Source organism: Rhinoraja longicauda, chromosome 11 (genome assembly GCF_053455715.1).
Source record: "Rhinoraja longicauda isolate Sanriku21f chromosome 11, sRhiLon1.1, whole genome shotgun sequence".
Classification (NCBI taxonomy): Eukaryota; Metazoa; Chordata; class Chondrichthyes; order Rajiformes; family Arhynchobatidae; genus Rhinoraja; species Rhinoraja longicauda.
In genome coordinates this window covers 21,173,116-21,195,889 of record NC_135963.1, presented here as the reverse complement: position 1 = coordinate 21,195,889, position 22,774 = coordinate 21,173,116, and the positions used below count along the sequence as shown (strand labels likewise).

The 22,774-nt window shown below is 41.3% G+C and overlaps 1 protein-coding gene across 7 annotated transcripts in view; it reads left to right on the top strand.

Annotated features, from left to right (window-relative positions):
- slc6a9 (solute carrier family 6 member 9) overlaps positions 1-22,774 on the top strand; it is a 210,944-nt gene that overhangs the window by 179,583 nt on the left and 8,587 nt on the right. For all 7 annotated transcript variants that reach the window (XM_078408429.1, XM_078408430.1, XM_078408433.1 and 4 more), the window contains 8 exons: positions 3,779-3,911; positions 7,130-7,264; positions 11,801-11,904; positions 12,834-13,071; positions 16,075-16,209; positions 18,091-18,190; positions 19,894-19,994; positions 21,601-21,771. In XM_078408429.1, coding sequence (XP_078264555.1) covers positions 3,779-3,911; positions 7,130-7,264; positions 11,801-11,904; positions 12,834-13,071; positions 16,075-16,209; positions 18,091-18,190; positions 19,894-19,994; positions 21,601-21,771 — 1,117 coding nt within the window. The remainder of the gene's footprint in view (positions 1-3,778; positions 3,912-7,129; positions 7,265-11,800; positions 11,905-12,833; positions 13,072-16,074; positions 16,210-18,090; positions 18,191-19,893; positions 19,995-21,600; positions 21,772-22,774) is intronic.

The following is a 22,774-nucleotide window of genomic DNA, read 5'->3' as shown; positions in this document are numbered from 1 at the left end:
CAGGGCTATATATATATATATATGGTATATCCAGAGGATCTCCAGGGCTATATATATGGTGTATCCAGAGGATCCACCGTCATTGAGTCTAATTAAATAGTACTCTTAACCGGAATTGCAGTGGTGGGTGGGTAGCGAGGGGATGCACATTGTGGGAGGTTTTGCTGTCCCACATTTTAAATGATATTATTTCCACTCAGAAGGAAAACCCTCTTGAATAGTCAGGGATCCAGGGCACAGGTCCAACCAGGACTCTGTATCTGCCGGTCCTTAGCAAACTTTTCCGAGACCGTTAAGATCTAAACCGTTCATTTCCGCTCCTTCTTGCAAACGGCTGCAATGTTGAGGTTGGGGATATGGTGAAGGAGCTGCAGATTTTCAGGCAGAATGACAGAAGGCTAATCACATTTTTTCCTCCCTTCGTGGACTTAGGGAATTGAGTCTAACAATAATATCTTTGCAATTCGTTGCTTTTAGCTAACACCGACGCAAGATTAAACAAAACAAAGCCATGATTTAAACACAGATCACTGCTCTCAGCTAACATTGACACAGGATCAAACAAAATCAAATATGATTTAAACACAGATCTTCCTGGCTGCAGTTTTAATTCTATCCTGGAATTTTATTTAATAATCAAGGTACCAAGCAGATTTTTATTAATTCATTCTGCTCTCAAAATTGTTGTTCAATGTAGTGAGACAGAGAAAACTCTTGCAATAGTTAGTCACAAGTCAAGCATTTTCAGGGAGTCAGACTGCGGTAAAAGTCAATAGTATTATCAGAGGATCTTTTGTCCCCAAGTCCCTGTTATCTCTGGAATTCTCTGCTCTGGCAGATAGTAGAAGTTGGGAAATTAAAGGTAGATAGGTTAGATGGATTTGATAGATTGAGGAATAGAATGATTTGAAGAAACTATTTAGAAGAGGAGATGAGGCCACCATAGATTAGCCATGATCATATTAAACAGTGGGGCAGGCTTGAAAGGCCTGATAGTCTAATCCTGTTCATATTTTCTTCTGCCCTTGTGAATCTGTCTCCAGAGATAAGGAGACACAAGGAACTGCGGATGCCAAAACCTTGAGCAAAACACAATGTACTGGAGGAACTCAGCGGGTCAGGCAGCATATGTGGAGGGAATGGATGGGCAGTTTCAGATCAGAACTCAGGAGAGTTCCTCCAGCACATTGTGGTTTGCTCCAGAGACGAGAATACGGTTTGACAGCAAGTAACTACTGGAATAACTACTCTGTCCTCTTTTGTGATGTGCAAACCATGCACACTCTAGTCTGAAGAAGGGTCTCGACCCGAAACGTCACCCATTCCTTCTCTCCCGAGATGCTGCCTGACCTGCTGAGTTACTCCAGCATTTTGTGAATAAATACCTTCGATTTGTACCAGCATCTGCAGTTATCTTCTTACACTCTTTAACAAGTTCGATGACAGCAATTACATTGACTGCAGATCATGACACATAACCACAAAGTTGTGTTCTACTGCACATTGTAAAATCCACTACCTAAGCTGTGCGACTTAATTAATGGTGAATGAGTCAGCCTTTTCCCACCAACCCTCATCCCCCCCCTCCCCCCACATGCTCTGCTACCGTGCATATTTTTATCCATGAAATAATAAGTAAAGATGCCTCCTCTGTGACCAGAAATATCTAAAAAGCATTGAGACAAGGAATAACAACAATGAAATCATTCTAACCTGAAAGAACAATTGGAAAGGGATCTGTAGCTGATACGTTAAACAGAATAATGTTTCAACGTCAATGTTAATTGAAGGCACAGGAAAGAAATGTTCCTAATGGATTGCTGCTAGAAATAGCTTTCTGTCAGCAGCAGGAAGAAATAGAAGGTATTTTTAAGGAGCTTTTTTTCTACCACTAGAACGGAGGAAGCTATTGTCCAACTGATGCATTTCTCTGCCATTAATCATTCAACTCCGTAAGCCTGGATTGGTTTTAACAACTGTCTGATTAGATTAGATGTTGTTTACTGATATCCATTCAGAAATCAGTGTCAGAATACAGGACTTCAGAGAGTCTTCTTTATTATCATAAATGTATGGACCAAAACACAGAGTAAATAATCATACTACAAATTGTAAAATATTTGGATTTAAAGGTTAATGTTGATAACTATGAAATTAATATTCATAATTTAGAGACTTTGGAACAATCTGTCTTTGATTACCAGTTCTTGATATCTGCTATCAGTTACTTTAGACTTCCTACCTTTCAAAGTCATTGCAGGAGTCAGCGGAATTGATAGCTGATACTCTTCGCATTATATATTAATAGCACATAAGGATGAATTTCAAACCTTCACAGCATTGGCAATAGGCTCAAAGCTAAACATCCTGTCCTCTTGATTTTTGAAAAATCCATCCTAAACTCATCTGTCAAGGAGCAACTTGGACAATGAGTTGTTCATAAGGTCATAAGTGATAGGAGTTGAATTAGGCCATTTGGCCCATCGAGTCTACTCTGTCATTCAATCATGGCTGATCTATCTCTCCCTCCTAACCCCATTCTCCTGTCTTCTCCCCATAACATCTGACACCTGTACTAGTCAAGAATCTGGGATTGTTCACTGGAATATGATAGCATATAGAGAGTTCTTCCAAGCTTCAAACTTTTTTGCATCATGCAGACAAAGTGTAGGTGATTGATGTGGAGCCTCGTCTTGTTTAATTGTAAGTCTGGGCTTGGAACCCCACCTCCATCATTTCTCAGAATAGGCAGTTTCCATCATATTTTGACTACTGGAGACACAAGGAACTGCAGATGCTGAAATCTTGAGCGCAAACACAAGGTGCAGGCGAACTCAGCGGGCCATGCAGCTCTGTAGAGAGAATAGATAATGGTTTGGGTTGGGACCCTCCTACAGACTGACAGCAGTAGGGGGACAAAGCTGGAAAGGAGAGGTAGGGGCAGAGCAAAGCCTGGCAAGTTCTAGGTGGATACAATTGAGGGGAGCGTTGATTGGCAGATGCATGGAATAGGTGACAGACTAGACGTGAAAAGGAGACAAAGGGTACAAGGAGAGAAATAGAGGAGTGAAATGTAAAGCCAGAGGGAGGAATATGGATGGCAAGAGATTGAGAGGAGGGGCATGAGGGGGTTAAAAGGAAAATGGGGGATCTGGTGATGGGAGATGAGCGTTCAAGGGGCAGGGTAGTGCTGGGGGGGGGGGGGGGGGGGTTGGAGTGAGGTGGGCGGCAGATGGTGAGATAAATGTGTGAGTGCTGTGGTGAGAGATGGACAAGAAAAAGGGAGGGGAGGAGGTAGGAAGAGATATTACTTACATTTGGAGAATTCAATGTTTATAATGTAGTAAGCTACCCAAACAGATGAGATATGAGATATTTTGACCACTGTCAAGATGTACCTATGTGGCCAAACTACCCAATGGCCATTTTTTAAAATGTCTCTTTTTAATGATACTGGTGATTAATAAATATATACTCACCATCAAGCCGATGTGGAATATAATTTTCTTCTGTGGTAGAAATTACGCTTCGGTCTTATCACATGAATTGTTAAAGAATTTTGCTCATTTATAGCTAAGACTATATTTTAAGGGATAATAAAGCTGGAAGTATTTGCTTCTTGTTTGGATATTTGAGAGAATGTTTGTTTTTCTTTCAAAAATACCAGTTGTTCTGTTGATGCTGAGACCACCGTAAGCATCAAAACGTTAGTGTGTTGGAAGTGAATGCAATATTTGGCCCTGAGATTGATGCTGACTATTGCCATATTTGTTGACAGTTTTCATGTACTGAAGATCTCGGATGGCATTGGAAATTTTGGGGAGGTCCGTACACCTTTGCTGGGATGCCTTGCTGTGGCCTGGTTTGTGGTCTTTCTGTGCCTCTTTAAAGGGGTCAAGTCTTCAGGAAAAGTAAGTACCACGTTCTGTAATTGGCAAAAAAAATCAACTATGGATGCAATGAATAAATGGCCTGGAATGGGTGGGTAGAACTAAGGACTAAAACATAGAATGTAGAACATAGAAAAATACAGCATGGGAACAGGCCCTTCAGCCCACCATGTCTGCACTGAACACGATGCCAAGGTAAACTAATCTCATCTGCCTGAATTGAGCCATATCCCTCCATTCCCTGCATATCCATGTGCCCATCCAAAGGTGTCGTAAATGCCACTCTCGTGTCTGCCTCCATCACTACCCCTGGCAGCGAGTTCCAGGCACCCACCACCCACCGTGTGAAAAAAGAAGGCGCCCCATACATTTTTCCTATCTTTGTCCCTCTCACCGTTAAGAGCTTTGGAGGAAGGGCAGAGGTTTTATGTGTTCCTTTAAAAAGGAAGGACAATTGCCTAGGAGAGACAGAGACAGATGCCGAGGCTTCCCAGAACTATAGCCACACTGGCCTCCCCCACTGGCCTCAGTTCCATTCTGTTAAAGAGATTGTATGTAAAACCTTGGATAGACACAAAAAGCCAGAATAACTCAGCGGGACAGGCAGAATCTCTGGAGAGAAGGAATGGGTGACGTTTCGGGTCGAGACCCTTCTTCAGACTGAAAGTCACGGGAAAGGGAAACGAGAGATATAGACGATGATGTAAAGAGATACAGAACAATGAATGAAAGATATGCAAAAAAAGTAATGATGATAAAGGAAACAGGCCATTGTTAACTGTTTGTTGGATGAGAAAGAGAAGCTGGTGCGACTTGGGTGGGGGGGTTGATGGAGAGAGAGGGAATGCAGGGGTTACTTGAAGTTAGAGAAATCAATTCCTATACCACTGGATTGTAAGCTGTCCAAGCGAAATATGAGATGCTGTTCCTCCAATTAGCGGTTAGCCTCATTCTGACAATGGAGGAGGCCTAGGGCAGACAGGTCAGTGTGGGAATGGGAAGGATAATTAAAGTGTTTAGCAACCGAGAGATCAGGTAGGTCCAGGCGGACTGTCAAGGTGTAGCAGCCGGCAGATCAGGTAATCTCTGAACCTGTACAAATCCACCATAAAGAATTCAAAAGCAGGTACCAACTGACAAAATATAGCTACCATCTAAATCATCTTCCAAACAATGCATCCAGAAAAACAGAGGATATGTCCTCATCTTACATCTTGAACTTTTCTTCCTTAACCTGTAAGATCAATAATCTGACAGAGAAGAGTAAAATACAGAGAGTAAACGCGAGTACTTGAAGATTATAAATTGTTGTCAGTGGATTCCTTGGATATTATTGGGACTGACATTGTTTTGATCAACACGCAAAGTAATTTTACAATATGAAAAAAAATGTATCCACAAATGTATTATAAGGCAATAGCAAGGGAATGGGGACTCCAGCACCTACAGTGTCACCTCTAATTCACATAGAGTCCTGATTTTGAAATGTATCACCATTCCTTCATATGCTTTGGGTACAAATCCTGGAGTTTACAGCTGAGCAATATTGTGGGAGTACCTGCACAAGAAGAATTGGGAGCAATTCAAGAATGTGGTTGACCAACAACTTCCTATTTCTCATTAAGAATAGGGAATAGGCAATAAATATTTGCCTTAACAGTGATGCTCGCATAATAGCGAATGACCTACTCATGCGTCTATTGTCTATTGTCTGTAATTTGCACAAAACCATGTCCAATCTGTTAGGAACTTCACTGTGGGCACTGTGCAACCCTTACATTATCACCAAAACACATCAAGTATTCACTCAATACCATCAGTGTTATGACCAGTAATTTCATTTAGGAACCGCTGCATAATAAACTGGATTAATCTGAGGCTTCAGGGAGATGCAAGCTGTTCTCTCATCTCATGTATGAAACGGGAGCATTCAGATTTGCTGTCCTTATAAATCCTTATAATTTTCCATCAGTTGAATTGCAGACTATATACATTGGGAAGGTCACTAGTTATCATAACCTACAATCTAAGATTCAATTGACCATTAAGATATTGGGGTGAAAATTTAAAGGAGTTGACGCAGGGGTGAGGACAAATTGTCACGAAGGCTTCTTAACAGCTAAGAAACTTTCTTGCAAATGTTAGTAGTTGGTAAGGCAATTTTCTTCCCAATTGCTTAGTTGAATCCTTAATTAACAGTGAGGGTTTTCAATGGAGAAAATAGTCAGTTTTGTCTTTTTTAAATTTGGACAGTTTTGCAAAAGGCAGACACTTTTCAGAGTAGACTTAATGACTTAGTTCTCAATTCAGAAGCTTTATTCAACAGGTTATAAGGTCATAAGGTCATTAGTGATAGGAGTAGAATTAGGCCATTTGGCCCATCAAGTCTACTCTACCATTCAATCATGGTTGATCTATCTTTCCCTCCTAACCCCATTCTCCTGCCTTCTCCCCATAACCTGTCACTTGTACTAATCAAACATTTATCTATCTCTGCCTTCTATTCACTGACTTGGCCTCACAGCCTTCTGTGGCGCAGAATTCCACAAATTCACCACCCTCTGACTAAACAAATGTCTCCTCATCTCCTTCCTAAAAGGTTGACTCACTCTATCCTGCTCTAGCCTGACAGATGTTAATCGTCTGACCATATTAATTCCATCTGAGGCGAGGCTCCTTCTCCTTAAACTTCATCCAGTTTTCCTGGCTGTCCTGTTGTGCATAATTTCATGACATTCCACAGGGAGTCAGCTTCAATATCTTAATGGAAACTATGTTATTCATCTGAGCATTCTGCACTATACTCTAAATGGATAAAGGGACTGGTTTCCAACTGGCTGTTGACAGTTTATGAGTTCTGCCTTGTTCAACTATGGTTTTGTAAAATAATCTTACCATTAAAAGATTTCTGTCTCCAGTTTTGTATTTTAAAACAAATCGGCTTCCCTTTCAACAAAAGGGACACTAGTGCACTCAGCTCTATCTATATAAATGGCAAAACCCTCGTTTAACTTGAATTTTCTGATTCTATATTTTTCTATTACTCTGCATTCTAAGTTAAGGAATCTGCCGGATAAGGTCATAAGGTCATAGGTGATAGGAGCAGATTTAGGCCATTCGGCCCATCGTCTACTGTTCAATCATGGCTGATCTATCTCTCCCTCCTGCGATTGGGTTAGGTAGCAGTCACCAGCGATACTGATGCCTGCTGGCAATGACCAGGTGTGTTATTCTTGCAGGTGGTGTACTTCACAGCAACATTTCCTTATGTTGTGCTGACTATTCTGTTTATCCGCGGGATCACGCTGAAAGGAGCTGCAAATGGCATCATGTATTATCTCACGCCTCAATGGGACAAGATTTTGGATGCAAAGGTGAGTCATTAATGCCTTGAGAGGTGATCAAAAAGGAACTCATTGAGGTGCCTTTAAGGAAAACTTTGTGGTGTTGTGGGGAGGGGATGTGGGGCTGGAATTACAGATAACCCTCATTACAACAGACCTCAGAGAGGGGAGTAATGGTGCCCATTATTGCTGATTGTCCACTATAACCAAGTAAGGGATTTGCTCCAACCACCTAGCGGTCACTCCGTGAAACAACAAGTTGTTTTCAAATACAAAGTTCTTTTTAACAGCTAAAATGTATTTTTGTTACTGCAAGCTAAAAATACTAAAGACTGTTTGTTACATTGTTTAAGAGAATATCATTGCACAAGTGTTGATCGAGCAATTTCCACCACTGGCCACATCTTCCCATCTCCTCCCCTTTCTGCATTCCGCAGAGACCGTTCCCTCCGTAACTCCCTGGTCCACTCAACCCTTCCTACCCAAACCACCCCCTCCCCAGGCACCTTCCCCTGCAACCGCAGGACATGCAACACCTGTCCCTTTACCTCCCCTCTTGACTCCATCCAAGGACCCAAACAGTCATTCCAGGTGAGACAGAGGTTCACCTGCACCTCCTGCAACCTTATCTATTGTATCCGCTGTTCCAGATGTCAACTTCTCTATATCGGCGATACCAAACGCAGGCTCGGCGATCGTTTCGTTCAACACCTTCGCTCAGTCCGCCTTAACCAACCTGATCTCCCGGTGGCTGAGCACTTCAACTCCCCCTCCCACTCCCGGTCTGACCTTTCTGTCATGGGCCTCCTCCAGTGTCGTAGTGAGGCCCACCGGAAATTGGAGGAACAGCACCTCATATTTCGCTTGGGCAGCTTACAGCCCAGCGGTATGAAGATTGACTTCTCTAACTTTAGATAATTCCTCTGTCCCTCTCTTCCCCTCCCCTTCCCAGTTCTCCCACTGTCTTCCTGTCTCCACCTATATCCTTTCTTTGTCCCGCCCCCCCTGACATCAGTCTGAAGAAGGGTCTCGACCTAAAACGTCACCCATTCCTTCTCTCCTAGATGCTGCCTGACCTGCTGAGTTACTCCAGCATTTTGTGATACCTTTGATGAAGCAATTGCTTGTCAATTTCAATGGCCTCTTGCAATGTAACTAGCAGACTGTTCTTAAAGAGACAGTGGTGTCTGGTTGCTGTGGGACGCTACATCCACGATACCTGAAATGCGTTATAGAGAGGTTCGTAGTAATGTGGATAGACTGCAGCTGGATTGCTTCTACATATATCTAGCATGGATTTTATGGGTTATGCTGTAACCATTCAGGGATAAGGGATTTTTTTTTTCAGAGTGGACCTGGCAAGATAATGAGTGAAATATTCAGCTACATAAAATGGACCACAATGAGTTTGTCAAGACCACACTGGATGTACAATTGGACATCAAACAAATCTGTGTCCACATTTTTGCTTCTTCCTTCCTGCTACTAGAAAATGAGCCAATTTGGACACTGTTACAAATTACTAAATGACCAACTACAAACCACTACAAATAGACATTCATGAAGTGAACATGAAGCGCCGACTAGCGATCCCCAGAGAAAACCCACACGGTCATGGTCCCTAGTGTGTGTGTGTGTGTGTGCGTAGGTTAGTGTTAATATGCAGGGATCGCTGGACTCGGTGAGCCTGTTTCCGTGCTGTATCTCTAAAATAAAATAAACGAAACTAAGTTCCAGCCTGGTATTCTGGCAATGGCTGAAGAAGGGTCTCGACCCAAAACGTCACCCATTCCTTCTCTCCAGAGATGCTGAGTTACTTCAGCTTTTTGTGTCTATCTTCGGTTTAAACCAGCATCTGCAGTTCCTTCTTACACAATAATAATAATAATAATAATGCATTACATTTATATAGCGCTTTTCAAACACTCAAAGACGCTTTACAGGGATTTCTAGAACATAGAGAAGTGAATAAATAGATAAATAAGTAAACGAACAGAGAAAGGAGACAGAAGGTGAGGTGACCTTCAGTGGTTGAAGGCAGTGCTGAAGAGGTGAGATTTCAGTGATATTTTGAATGTGGTGAGTGAGGAGGAGTCTCTGACGGTTTGGGGTAGTGAGTTCCATAGGGTGGGAGCAGCGATGGAGAAAGCCCTGTCCCCCCAGGATCTGAGTTTGGTCCGGATGGGGGGGGGGAACAGGAAATTGGCAGCAGCAGAGCGGAGGGTGCAGGTGGGAGTGTGCCTGTGGAGGAGGTCAGTCAGGTAGGATGGGGCCAGGTTATGGAGGGCTTTGTAGGTCATGAGGAGGATTTTGTATTGGATTCTCTGGGGGATGGGGAGCCAGTGGAGTTTGTAAAGGACGGGGGTGATATGGTCACGGATCGGGGAGTGGGTGAGTAGACGGGCAGCGGAGTTTTGAATGTATTGAAGTTTACTGATGATTTTTGAGGGTGAGCCATAGAGGAGGCTGTTGCAGTAGTCCAGACGGGAGGTGATGAAGGCGTAGATGAGGGTTTCTGCAGCTGTGAAGGAGAGGGATGGACGGAGACGGGCAATGTTTTTGAGCTGGAAGAAGGTTGTCTTTGTGATGTGTTTGATGTGTTTGTCGAAGGAGAGGGTTTGATCAAAGATGATTCCAAGATTCCGGATGTGAGGGGAGGTGGATACTGGGAGACCATCAATATTGAGGATGAAGTTTTGGGTGGATTTGGTGAGCGTTTTTGGACCAATGATGATGATTTCAGATTTGTTGCAGTTGAGTTTGAGGAAATTTGATTGAAGCCAAGATTTTATTTCAGAGATGCAGTTTGTCAGTGTAGAGTGTGTGGTGGTGGAGATTGACTTGGTGGAGATGAGGAGCTGGATATCATCGGCGAAGCAGTGGAAGTTGAGACCATGACGGCGGATTAATTGACCAAGGGGGAACAGGTAGAGGATGAAGAGGAGGGGGCCAAGGACTGAACCTTGGGGGACACCTTGGGGGAGGGGAGCGGTGGGGGATTTACAGTTGTTAATGGAGATGAACTGGTGCCTGTCAGAGAGGTAAGATTTGAACCAGGATAGGACTGTGCCGGTGATGTTAAAGGAGGTTTCAAGTCGGGTGAGGAGAATGGAGTGATTTATGGTGTCAAAGGCGGCGCTGAGGTCAAGTAGGATGAGGATGTTGAGGTTGCCAGCGTGGGAGGAGAGGAAAAGGTCGTTTGTGATTTTGAGGAGCGCAGTTTCAGTACAGTGGTTGGAGCGGAATCCGGATTGGAAAGTTTCATACAGGTTATTGGTAGAGAGGTGGTATTTGAGTTGGGAAGCTGCAGCACGTTCCAAAACTTTGGACAGAAATGGTAGGTTGGAGATTGGTCTGAAGTTGTTTGGGGTGTCAGGGTTGAGACCAGGTTTTTTCAGAATGGGGGTGACAGCAGCGATTTTGAGGGATGGCGGGACGATGCCAGTGGACAGGGAGGAGTTTATTGTTGCAGTGATAAGTGGAGAGAGAGCAGGAAGGCAGGCCTTGACAAAGCTGGAGGGGATGGGGTCCAGAGAGCAGGTGGCAGTTTTTATTCCTGTGAAGAGGTCAGAGAGGTCGGTGGTGGAGACTGGGGAGAACTGAGGCAGGGGCTGACAGGATAAGGGGGGGCAGGTGGTTTGAGGGGGAGCAGGTGCGTTGGTGGTTAAGGTGCTGTAGATGCTGTCTATTTTGCTTTGGAAGAATGAAAGGAAAGTGGTGCATTTGTCAACTGTGAATGATTGGGAGATGGTGTCCAGGGGGCTGAGGAGTTTGTTTATTGTAGAGAAGAGTGCTTTTGGGTTTCCGGAGCCAGAGTGAATTATTTGAGAGTAGTAGGTGGAGTGGGCGCGGGAGAGGGCATCTTTGTAGTGCTGCAGGTGGTCTTTGTAGGCTTGGGAGTGAATTGTGAGACCTGTTTTGTTGCGGAGTCTTTCAAGTTGGCGGGCATGAGTTTTCATCATGCGGAGTTCGGGGGTAAACCAGGGAGCAGAGTGGGTGAAGGAAACTGTTTTGGTTTTTATAGGTGCAAGCTGGTCGAGGCAGGAGGAGAGAGTGTGGTTGTAGTAATCAGTGAGGTCAGAGGGGCTGTGGAGGTCAACGAAGGGAGAGGCGGACATTATTTCAGAGAGGGAGGATGAGAGCGAGGTAGGTGAAACAGAGTTCAGCTTACGGAAGTTGATTTTGCGTTTTTGCCTTGGAGCTGGAGTGGGAATGTTGACGGACATGATGATGACTAAGTGATCAGAGAGGGTGGGTTCGGAGCCAGAGAGGTGATGTAGATTTAGTCCAGTGGAGCAGACAAGGTCCAGAATGTGCCCACGGTTAGTAGTAATTGATGAAACCAGAAGGGATAAAACAAAGGGAAGTGAATAAAATTGCTTCTCCTCGCTGTGATTGCAAAGTAACATTGTCAGAGTACTAGTCTTTACCATTCGTACAAAACAGGTTGTGAGGAAAACGCAGGCAATCACAATCCTGCTAGTTACTTAACTTTCGGTTAAGTTCTATCTTTAACATTAAAAGCTGAGAAATGTTATCATTGATTCAAATTGCATTTTATTCCAGGTGTGGGGAGATGCTGCTTCCCAAATCTTCTACTCCCTGGGATGTGCTTGGGGTGGCCTGATTACCATGGCTTCCTACAACAAGTTCCACAATAACTGCTACAGGTTTGGGAACATTCTTAAAAAATGGAATTCTTTTTCCCTACTTTTTATTCGTGACTTATTGCATAGAAGGCTTCTAGGTTTCTGGCAGTGTTCATGCCAACCTCTTGTCATGCCACCCAATTGAGTCCAACCTCTGAATAAGGGACAACTACTGATATATAAATACAGATGAGCACTGTCCACTCCTTTGCTGTAGTTCATTTTGAGTCATTGCATTGCTGTAGAGAGCTGTATAGCAACATTACTCCAATGTAAATCAGTTAATCTTTGAAGAGGAAGAGCACCCATCTATATTCTTATTTTGTGTCCCCAAACTGCTTTTTTTTTTAAATCAGTATTCATTGCATTTAAATAATGCACAAGTATTTATCTTCGTGGTTTCAGGCAGGACCCTTTCCGTCCTCCTGCCCCAAGTATCCCCAACAAATCAAGTGTTCACATTGAGTCAGGGCACTTATCTGGTTACAAGGGACACAGAGAGAAAAAAAAAACATGTGTTGTGTTTCCTTTGGCGGCTAGCTAACTTGGACTCCACCTATCAGGTGCATGAGGATCATATGCACCTCTGTTCACAGTAACCAATCACCAAATAAATCCTCAGTCTTGACTGAGAAGCTGGAGTGAGAATTTTTGATTCAGGGGAAACCCCTTTTAACCTTGACCCCTCTGATCATAACGCCTTTGACCTTGACCTCAGATCATAACTTGCCTTTTAAGGGGAGAACAAAAGTTGAGTCTTTCATGGAGTTCAAAGAGACCTCCCAATAGCTCCAAAACAATGGTATATTCTGGGGGGTTGGGGGGGTGTTGCATGCGTCTAAAGGGGAAATAATGGGGTTTGAACTAGGGCAGTTTTAGCTCTTTAATTCTTTAACCAGCGACCTGTAATTTCACCGTCATTGTGACTGTCATTCCTCCATCTGTTACAGGGACAGCATCATTATCAGTATCACCAACTGCGCAACCAGTATTTACGCTGGGTTTGTCATCTTCTCCATTCTTGGATTTATGGCTGCACACCTGGGAGTCGACGTCTCACAAGTAGCAGATCATGGTCCTGGACTGGCCTTTGTGGCTTACCCAGAGGCTCTGACTTTGTTGCCAATCTCACCCTTCTGGTCCCTTCTCTTTTTCTTCATGTTGATTCTGCTAGGTTTGGGTACACAGGTGAGAGATATTTTCATTATTCCCCTTTCAAAAGCAATCCTTACTAAGAATGATAAATCAGCAGATTTATGACAAAAGATGTCCGACAAAACACCTTGAGGAAAGCGTTCAAAGTGCCATGCTGCCTTTCGTTTTTAATTGAAAATGCAATTAATTTTCCAACAAAAAATTCAATGATTTTCCTCTGTTTGAATGTGAAATAAGATTGATTTGTAACATCAAGATATCAAAGATAAGATCTCACCGCTTTATCTGGAATCTATGATTCAATTTCACATCCTTATTTACGATGCTACATGTAATTGTAAATAATGTCAAAGAACATGCCATTTCTAAATAATGTTCCATGCCTCATACTAAAATGTTTTAAGATAAATTTAGAATTGGTCAGGTATAAAAATTGTTAGAACTTATCAATTTGGCATCACAGAGAAAAAACCCCCAATTCATTCCAGTAAGCTAATGCTTACTGCATTAATATAATGGATGACATATCTATGTCATCCATTATTCTATCATCCATAATTCTAAATTGGTGATGTGATGGTCACAGCACTGTCTTCCGACTTCTACATTGAAGTAAAACAAGATAAATGTGACAAAAATTTCCATTGCCAACTGGATTGTCAAAGCCCAATGTGTTGGCTGAAGTGGAAAATTGAATTCTTACACTGGAACACAAGTATTGGCAGTGAAGAATGTCACCAACATCACTGTGCCCCATGGGCTAATTTGGGTTTAATGTTATTTCCTTTTTTTTAATAACCTTATTGACTAATTTTACTTGCTTGTATCTGATGTTCCTAGAAACACTGAGATCCAGTTGGTTTAGAAACAAAGCTGCACCTGCTTATGTCTGCCGGATGAACATTAAATGTCCAAACAAAAATTGTGCATTAAAATTATAGGACATTTTATCAGCCATTTACCCCTGAATGTAACACAAGAATTCTTGAATACTTGAATATGAAGGAGCAAAAATGAATATCTCAGCATTGACAGCACGGGCAACATATTACAATGACAGAAAATTTCACCCAGTTTCTTGTTTTTTTTAAGATCTAGCTACAATACGATATTTATACAGACCAACCAAGTAACACGTGACAAGGAAGTTGCATCCATTGGATTCATGAAATGTATAAATATTGGCATTATGCTGGTATTTATATGATGAAGGCGGTATAAAAAAAAATCTGCCCTATCTTTATAAAAATATTTTTTTATTTCGCTTTTTTTTCTCATTAGCCTGGTACTTTGCTTCTGTGGAGATTGTGTACCCGAGCATGTACAACAAACCGCGCTTTTGTGAAAGATTCTCCATGGCTGTGCAGGACAGGCTGCCAGCCCAGTCAGCAAGGTCACTTTTATTACATACAAAATCTAAACACGCCCAGAGAGGACAAAACTTCTACTACTATTAATGCGATGCCTGGGGTGAATCAAAATCAACATCATTAAGATCTCATCAATGTCATTTACAGTATAATCCCACCTTTAAACAGGATCTCTGTTGGAATGAGTAGGAAGGAAAGTCTGAAGAAGGGTCTCGACCCAAAACGTCACCCATTCCTTCTCTCCAGAGATGCTGCCTGTCCCGCTGAGTTACTCCAGCTTTTTGAGTCTAACTGTGTTGGAATGAATAGTTTCTTTTTGATCATTTTGATCATTTGACAGGTACACTTTGGTACACATTGGCATCCTGCAGCTAGTACTGAGGAATTAACTGCATCTCCCCAACCACCCACCACCCCTCCCTCCCCCCCCCCCCCCCCCATATAAAGTGAGACAGTTGAGACCACTTGCATCCATTACTGAGTACCTTATATTGACTAGAATAGTACAGGCATTGCTGGACCTCAAAGAGCCGAGAGTACAGGCTTGGCTGGACCTCAAAGAGACAAGAGAAACAATGGTTGTTCAACTAAGAGCAGTGATAGTTAAGGCGAGATTTATTAAAGGCATTCATAATGGTGGAGGGTTTTAATAAATAAATAAGGAGAAACTGTTTCCAGTGGAACTCTGGTTGATATCTGGAGAACAAAGAGCTAAGGTAATTGGCAAAGGAACGACAAGATTTTAAAAAAATACTTTCATGCAGTAAGGTGGTATGATCAAAATGCAATATCTGAAAGAGTGGTGGAAACATAACCAATAACAAATTTCAAAAGAGATTTGGTGAAATACTTGCAGGGAAATACTTTACTAGAAAATGGGGAGCAGGAACCGAGCTCTTTTAAAGAGCTGGCACAGATGCAGTGGGCTGAATGGTATCCTGTGCTATATGATTCTATGTGTTTGCAAAGAATACTAGACCAAAAGACGTTATGATTCTAAATATATATTAGATATAATATGTTATAAGCTAAAATTTCAGCTATTAGTATTATTTATCCAGTATAATATATTTTATACTATAGTATTACATATTATATTGTGCCGTACCTAGTATTTTGCATTATTTATTACAAAATATCATATTACTTTTGACATTTATGCTAAATGCCACAGTATAATACACTAATTCATGCAATACTGTTTGCAGGCCAGGTCGTGGTATTATTCCATCTTTGTAGGAAACCACCATTTAAAGTGGTTTTCACTCGTTAAATTCCTCTTCGCTGCTTCCGATTCATCTCCATTACTTCAAAACATGATGGGGCTTCTTTCCTGGAGCAACACCAAGCAAATTCTTAAACTATGATTTATACAGAATAACAGTACTTGGGCCCAAATTCGCATTAGAAATAGAAACTGTAGAAGCTTGATGGATTTGTCCCAGGAATTTTATTTGGAGTGAATTGTTTCCCTCAGGATTCCTGGGAACACCATAATATTTGTTGGCGATTGTACATAATTTCCAATGGATATCCATTGTAAAATGTGTACAATTCATTTGGAATACAGTGTTCACCCAACAGTGTCACAGCACCTTGGGTGTAGTAGTGATGGGTGTAGTAAATATTGTGTAGTAAAGACTAATGCTTCTTGTTGCTTCCCCAGTTCTGTCTGCTGGAAACATTGGTCACTGCTGTCGTTGATGAAATTGGCAGTGACTGGATTCGAAGACGAAAGTCCATTGTCACTCTGGGAGTTGCCATTATTGGCTTTCTTCTGGGTATCTCACTAACTACACAAGTAAGACTACAAGGAATGCACATGTTTTTTTAAAATTCTTTGAACAAAACAAATGAAATCTTCTGATGATTTATATTGAAGGGCAACTTTAATCCCAGTAAAGCTTCAGAAAGTTAGCAGTACATTCATGGCAAGCATATTTTATATATAACAGTAAATAATTTCAGATATAGTTTTATTTATAATACCCCCAAATTGATTATAATTAATCCAGTTTATTTTTTTTAAGACTTACTAAGATTTTAGTCAAGTTTCTACGAATCTCTTTACCCTATTAGTAGTTTAGTTTAGTTTAGTTTAGAGATACAGCGCGGAAACAGGCCCTTTGGCCCACCGAGTCCACGCCGACCAACGATCCCCATATACTAACACTATGGCTAAAGGGATCAGGGGATATGGAGAGAAGGCAGGTACAGATTACTGAGCTGGATGATCAGCCATGATCATATTGAATGGCGGTGCAGGCTCGAAGGGCCGATGTTTCTATGTTTCTACTACACACACTAGAGACAATTACACATACACCAAGCCAATTAACCTACATACCTGTACGTTTTTGGAGTGTGGGAGGAAATCAAAGATCTCGGAGAAAACCCACACGGTCACGGGGAGAACGTACAAACTCCGTACACACAGCACCCGTAGTCGGGATCGAACCTGTAAGTGCTGTAAGGCAGCAACTCTACCGCTGCGCCACCATGCCGCCGACTATTAATTATCATAATTATAACATACAAAATAAATCAGGTGATAGCATAGATCTGTACCCCATGCTTAATGTTTCAGGAGTGCTTTGGTTATCCTTAGGGCTTTGTATCAAGAATATGTGTCAAATTACTTTGCCATTGAAATACAAAATGAAATTGTAAAATGATTTGAAGAATTTTAACAATTGATTTGAATAACTAGAGAGACATAACATATCTAAGTATCAAAATACCCCACATAATCTTAAATGTAATGTGCCAGTTATGTAAGGTAGTGTTCTTCAAACTGCAACACACTTGTGTAACTTACCTGTGGGCAGAAGCCACTTTGAGTGCAGAGTAATGTCAAATGATGTGTGATATAGTTTGGTGCTATTTCCAACAACTCATTCATCCATTCTCTCCAGTAATCGACTTTCAAAGCACCTACAATATTTTCTTCTGCACAGGTTAAAGGAGAGACAGGTTACCTGTTCTGTCAATTAGCAGATTAATGCAAGGATACTGAGGAACCTAGGGCAACTTTACCTTTTCACCTCTTATACATTCCACTCACATCAATCATTGCACGGGTGTTTTTTCAGGTTCTCCCAATGACTTGGGCCAATAATGTTACCAATTCCCAACAGCCAGCACATCGCCTCCAATTCATAAACCCAATTTTGTTTCTGACCCCCAATGTCCTGATTTCCTCCCTGAACTTTGACTCAAACTGAGCTTCATTATCCACTTTCATTATCAGTCCTTTCTTAAGTGACCCAGATCCATACAATGTTTGCTCTGCATCCACTAGCTAAGCAATTAGTGGAATTCTCTGCCTCAGAAGGCAGTGGAGGCAAATTCTCTGGATGCTTTCAAGAGAGAGCTAGATAGAGCTCTTAAAGATAATGGAGTCAGGGGGCATGGGGAGAAGGCAGAAACTGATTGTGAATGATCAGCCATGAATGGTGGTGCTGGCTCGATGGGCCAAACGGCCTACTTCTGCACCTATTGTCTATTGTCAATGGCAGGGACAGAAGAAAAAAAGGTATTTACAACTGCTAAACAAACACTGGTCCCCACGCAAAGCCCCTTTTCATAATTACTTGAGAGTGGAAAAATGTTGAACACTAACTTTCCAAATGGATATGTTAAGCCAAAAAATGATGGTTATTGTTTTGTCTTTCTTTCATAGGCTGGCATTTACTGGCTCCTTCTCATGGATAACTATGCAGCCAGCTTTTCACTTGTGGTGATTTCCTGTATTATGTGTATTGCTATCATGTATATTTATGGTAAGTATCTGTGGGAATTTGACCATGTACAATGCATCTTAGGTCGATGTAACGGCAAATTGGTATGATTTGAACATGCCTGGCAGAACATATTTGTCAGCGCTTACAACTAAAGAGCTAAATGTCGTGGGCATGATGAGGTAGATTATATCCAATGTGCCAAAGCAGCATGTTTGATGGGCTAAATGGCAGATCTGAAATAAGCAATTGCTGAGAGCACTCAGTATCTGCAGGAAAAGAAACTGTTAATGTTTCAGGCATCTGTTTGACATCTATTTCTATAGATGCTACCTGACCTGCTGAGTGTTCCTGGCATTTTCTGCTTCTATTATTTCAGATTTCTAACTTATAGTTTTTTTTTCATTTACTGTTGAATGACAGAACTGTCACTGTAATTGCTACTTGGTCGCCACTGTTATCCAAGTCTTCCACAATCTGACATGAGGCCGTGGGAAGCAGTGGCTCTGCTCAAATTCCCCGTGAAGATGAACAGACTTCAAAATTGGGGGTCAATCTTGGTCTTCGATCAAAGCTGTTATGGATTTTGATAGTATTCAAATGCCTGACATTCAGATAAATTTTCAAACTAAATTAACGTAAATAAATTTAAAAAATAAAAGTTTGAAAAAGATATTAGAAACCTGCTGTATGAAAGCACTTAAAATAATTAAAGCATTAAGCTAAGCATAAAATGATTTATAAATTACTATGTCCAAATCGGAAAATCTAATTTTCGTTCATTATTGCACCGGAATCATTTACATCTAGAATGTAGATTATAAATGTAGATAATATGAATTGCACATGCTGGAATCTTGAACAAAACCCAAAGTGCTGGAGTAACTCAGCGGGTCAGGCAGCATTCGTGAAGGGGTTGGATTGGTTACGTTTTGGGTCGAGACCTTTCTTCATCATACACATCAATGTCTGAATGCTGGCACGTTCCTTTGATTTAGCGACCTAGTTTATACTCTTGAAGGTTAAAGACAAACTGCTGCCATTGTTGCCTGGCAGCATATAATCAGAAACCCTATAGTGCATTGTAGTTCCATAATTCATTGAAATGCACTTCACACAAGATCTTTTCATCCACATTTAACAGAAAATCCACCTTTATTTAAGATAGATAACTACTGGTTCGGTGAAATGCAACACTTTGGCCAAATTGCACACTGGATGCAAGCATTTGATATGCATTAATTGATAATATTTCTTTGTGTTTGATAATGAACTATTTGGATCACTCTCAAATGCTTTTTGAGAACAAATGTTGTGTGCTATTTTTCTTCCATAATTGAAATAACTATTGTCCAAAATAAAAGTTAACAAATAGATTTTTTTGTAACGTCCTATCATGATTATATTTCTCAACTTTGATGATGTCATCAATGTATGCAGCTCTTTTTACATACTTAATGAAATTGTAAATTGGAACAAAAGTTCTTTGTGAATAAAATGATTCACATTTCAGTAAAATGAGATGCGTGTCATGCTCGATATGGCAATCTACAGAATTAAAGCATTCTCCTCTGGGCTATAATAAAACATCGCTTGTAATTTTAATTGAAAAAAAAATCGGTGATGTCAGCCTTCTGTAAGTATTGAGGTGCTTATGCTAACTAAATACTCAAATAAAACCATGGAAATTTTCATAGTGGATCTTGGCTTTCTACTGAACTTTTTTTTCTTTGTGCCTTTTTCAGGACATAAGAAATACTTCAAGGATGTTGAAATGATGCTTGGCTTTCCACCTCCTGTCTTCTTCCAAATTTGCTGGCGTTTTGTGTCTCCCAGCATTATCTTTGTAAGTAACTGTTAGATGCATGAATAAAGCTGTTTTAACAATGACCGAGCAGCAGTGTCACAATTCCACATGGAAAAGACAGTTACCTGAAACTCATTGAAGTCGATTCTGCTATTTCATGTCCGGCATCTGGATTCAAATTTCATGAACATACACTGGTTACGTTTCTTTCCTTTGAAAGCTCTGAGGGTGTAGGAAAAATTAGACTCACAGGCTGGACTGAGGACCTAATGCGGTTGACTCTGCATGTTTAAAATTTGGAGTCTGCATTAACACAGAACAGGATATTCATTTTAATATAAAGAGAATAGATCTTGCCAGAAGTGCTCAACTGACTTGCCAACATTTGCTATGCGATAAATATTCTCTTTATCAACAACTTTTTATCAGGAATTTTGCATGTCAATAAGATGCTGTGGGGAAAGGAATAAAATCTTTAGCGGTTTCCAGTTGAGATATAGTATTGAAAGAGTTGAAAATATCTAGCTTGCATTTAGCATGCGTTACACATACTAGTCTTGTGAGTGAGTGCATGATCGAGTCATTGGGTGTAAAGAGTGGAAAATTATTCTTTGATAGGTACAGATTTGCTACGATATAGGGGTGGATTGGGATGGGGGCAGGGGTTGGGGGCTTAAAAGTGATCTACTACAACCTAATTTACACCTTCTCTCAATGGTATTAAAATGGTCATTTTGTTTGGTGAGGTCTCAAGTAGAAGCATGAGATTAATGGGAGAATACAATTTTTATTATTCACCCAGTTAACATTTCTTTGTCTTCCTCTGTTTACATGTTGCATTACCATACACCATTCCCCAAGCCAGGAAGAGAGAGGCAGCGCTGCTTCCAGGCCTCTCTGCCAGGCCCATTTTTAACTGGCCTTTTGGAGGGAGCAGGAATGGCCCAGGGTGACTCACCTTCTTTTCTCTCTTTCTGCAACAACTCTTGTTGATCACTTCCCTCCAAAGCATCAGGGATCTATCAGAGGGGACAGTTTGATTTGGAAGCCAATTCCTGCCCCAGTGGAGGAATGATAGAGTGCCTCGTTTCCCTGCCCAGGGTGGTTCCAGTCTTCTCACTGCCCACTTTGTGTCAATAACAAATTCGATAAAAGCAATTGCCATAAAAAGCACAATATCTTTCAAAACAGGGACGCATTTAAAAAGCAATTTTCACATCCCTTGCAGAAAATCCCAAAGCACATGACAGCCAACAAACAGCTTTTAAAGCACATTCATGGTTTTTAATGTAATTAGTTGTTGTTGTACTGTGGAACAGCAGCCAGTTTGCACAGAGGCAGTTCCCACCAAAAGATTCCTTGTTAATATGCAGGAGTTCTCTCTTTTCTACCACCAACTCCTAATACCTGGCTGTTCCTTGGAACAAATTGCCACTAAACATATCCTTTTGTGTGGAGAAGATGACAAAGGATTTTCCAATTACAGTCTAGCAGGCTGATGTAAGAAAGTAAAGAGAGGAATAGCTTAAATAAATTAGGAACAATTCTCAACGTGTGAAATTTGTACTTTTTTTACAAACTGCATTGATCAGGAATGTTGCATTTAGCTTTAAAGTTAATCGCACCTGTATTTGTTCCTTTCTAGTTCATACTGGTGTTCACTGTGGTTCAGTACAAGCCCATTAGTTATAATAACTACTTGTACCCAACATGGGCTATCACCCTTGGTTTCCTGATGGCTCTCTCCTCAGTAGTCTGTATTCCAGTTTATGCCATTTGGAAGATTTGCACAACTGAAGGTTCTACACTTTGGGAGGTAAGTGAACAAAGCAGAAAGCTGATGTAAATATATGTGTCCTGGCAGGTAACATTATTTGTACATTGCGAAATCTTAGCGAGCAGCTCTATGACAGTTAAAAGATTAGGAGAAAGGAAAATAAACAAATCTTCTTTGCCAATCCTTTGAGGTCAAGGCTGACTTGGAATATAGAAGAGTACAGCAGAGGAACAGGCCCTTTGGGACACAATGTCCACGCTGAACATGATACCAAGTTGAACCAATTTTCTCTGCCTGCACATGATCCATATCCCTCATACCTATGTGCCTATTCAAAAGCCTCTGATGTTCAACTATCATTCCAGGCACCAAACACTCTGTGTGTGTAAAAAAAAAAGCCCCGCACATCTCCTTTAAACTTTGCCTCTCTCACCATAAAACCATGTCCTTCAGACCCTGACATTTCCACTCTGGGACAAAGATTTTGACTGTCTAATCTAGCTCTCTCTATAATTTTATATACTTCTATCTGGTCGCTCCAGAGAAAACTACCCAAATTTGTCCAACCTCTCCTTATAACTAATTCCTCCTAATCCAGGCAGCATTCTGGTAAATCCGCACTCCCTCCAAAGCCTCTATACAACCTGAAATGCACCTATCCCTTGTCTCCAGAGATGCTGCCTGACCCGCTGATTTACTCCAGCATTTTGAGTCTATCCTTAATTTATCCCATCACTGTATTCACCGATTCAAGAAGGCACTTCACCACCATCTCCTCAATAGCAATTAGGGATGGGCATTTGAATTTCTTGAATTAATAATTTTTTTAAAGTGGCCTAGGGTGAAATTCTATAATATCTTTTATAATTCTGTAAGTGTTGCTCCCTCTCCAAATAGCATAGATAGGGTAGATAGTCAGACCCATTATCTCTCTTCTCCCCACCCCAACCATCCCCCCCCCCCCCCCCAACCATATCCCCCATCCCACCCCCACCAAGTTGGAAATGTCAAATACAAGGTCAGAGAGGGATGTTTATAAGAG